Here is a 1921-nt window from a genome sequence, read left to right on the forward strand (position 1 = left end):
CCGGCCTGTGTTACTAACAGAAGTGTCTTTAGTCCATTCCCAAAGGGGGGGACATAAACATCTCGAGTTCTTGTGCGCAGTAGAATTGTAACTGTAAATGGGTTGATTCATCAATGTCATGCTCATAACTGTGCCTGAACTGCAACAAGGAACTGCTGCTTTTTCTTTCCTAATCCTTACTATCGTCATTTCTCCTCTACTTCTTTTGCATGTTTGTCACACTCTTGTGACCCGCTATGTCCAGGAAGCCTTGATAGTCGAAGCAGACTTGATGCTGTTGAAGCTAGATAGGGGAGCAGAGTAAGTCTGCTTCCCTATAAGGATTTCTCTGTTGACATCCACCCCTTTGCGCTCATATGACCTTATGCAGTTGCGAACACTGTAAAACCTCTACTAAAAAGCGGAGGTCTTTCTTACGGTGCCTTCAGTATTTGCTGACTCCCTTACCTGGGCCAACAGACTCACTGCCTTTTGTACTTACTTCTTCACCTGGGCCAGACAGAAAAATGTTTACATACCGCATCTTAGGTACTTACTTTTTTACTTCCTCGCCATTATAATTAATGTTTTATTCCTTTATCAACACAAGTCGATCACATAAGAGAGGGGCAGACAGTCATCAGAGTCAAACGTGACTGAATGGGATACGGTACTGTCGAAAAAATAGGGACACCTTTAAAAGAAAACAAAAACAAAAGAACAACCAAAAAAACCCACCCTTCCTCTAATGCCAACTGAATTCACTTCGTTTAGCGAAGAGTCTCACCTATGATCCACCTATGCGGAGCTGCCCGGAGCTGTCGTTGTTCAGACATGCAATCTCGCTCCACTTTCCCCAGTTTTCCACCCTGACCAGCCTCTTGCGCCTACCGTGGCACAACTCAAGAACGGCGCCTACGAGGTGAGATGGGAGGAGCCAGAAGACAACGGAGCACCAATCAATTACTACATTTTGGAGTACAAGTAAGGGCTTCGTCGACATTGTGGAGAATATGGGACGGTTTCATGGGTCAGAAGTTAACACTAGGATGTGTGTGTGTGTGTGTGTGTGTGTGTGTGTGTGTGTGTGTGTGTGTGTGCATGTGTGTGTGTGTGTGTATGGGTGTATTTGTGTGTGAGTTTGTTTGCATTTGTGTGCTTGTATGTGCATGTATGTGTATGTGTGTGCATATGTGTACATGTACGAGTGTGTTCCTGCGTGTACGTATGCTCGTGTTTGTTTTTGGTTTGCTTTGTGTGTGTGTGTGTGTGTGTGTGTGTGTGTGTGTGTGTGTGTGTGTGTGTGTGTATAGATGTGTGTGAGTGTGCGCGCGCGAGCACATTTCTTACAAACATATATTCCTCAGTAAATGTGAACTCTCTTTCTGTCTCCCAGGAACATCGAGATCGGCAAGTGGCTGACGGCGTACAACGGCTCTGTGGAGAGGTGGCTTGTGGAGACATCCCGCCTGGAGCGGGGAAAGTCGTACGTGTTCCGGGTGTCTGCCGCCAACTCTCAGGGCATGGGCTCCTTCAGTGTCAATAGCTCCGTCTTTTTGGCCTCTTATGGTGAGCGATATCTTTGTTGTTGTTGTTGTTGTTGCTGCTGCTGCTCTTGTTGTTGTTGTTGTTGTTGTTGCTATAATCTCTACGATTTGTGCGCTTGCTTTCGGTACTGTGTGTATGAGAGTAAATCATTAGAACCCCGTTATCAAGTGTCGTGCTCACAACTCATTGGGGTTTTCATTTTATCCTTTAAATTTCATTAAAGATTTTTTTTTTATATTGTGTCTCTTTGTTGGGGAGTTTTCCGTGGGATAATGGAACTTAGTGCAGAAGTACATGGACATTGATGTGTGGAGAATATGGGACGGCTTCACGGAAGTTAGCACTGAGATGCATGTGTCTCTCTGTGTGTGTGTGTGTGTGTGTGTGTGTGTGT

General features: G+C 45.2%; 1 protein-coding gene across 1 annotated transcript in view; it reads left to right on the forward strand.

The window, feature by feature from the left end:
* LOC101862307 (proto-oncogene tyrosine-protein kinase ROS) overlaps positions 1–1832 on the forward strand; it is a gene marked incomplete at its 5' end in the record, with an annotated part of 60952 nt that extends 59120 nt beyond the window's left edge. Inside the window, 3 exon segments of the mRNA XM_035972711.1 lie at positions 838–963; positions 1376–1548; positions 1786–1832. Of these exon segments, the coding sequence (XP_035828604.1) occupies positions 838–963; positions 1376–1548; positions 1786–1832 (346 nt within the window).
* Between the last annotated feature and the right edge of the window lie 89 nt (positions 1833–1921).

Source organism: Aplysia californica, unplaced genomic scaffold (assembly GCF_000002075.1).
Source record: "Aplysia californica isolate F4 #8 unplaced genomic scaffold, AplCal3.0 scaffold00810, whole genome shotgun sequence".
NCBI lineage: Eukaryota > Metazoa > Mollusca > Gastropoda > Aplysiida > Aplysiidae > Aplysia > Aplysia californica.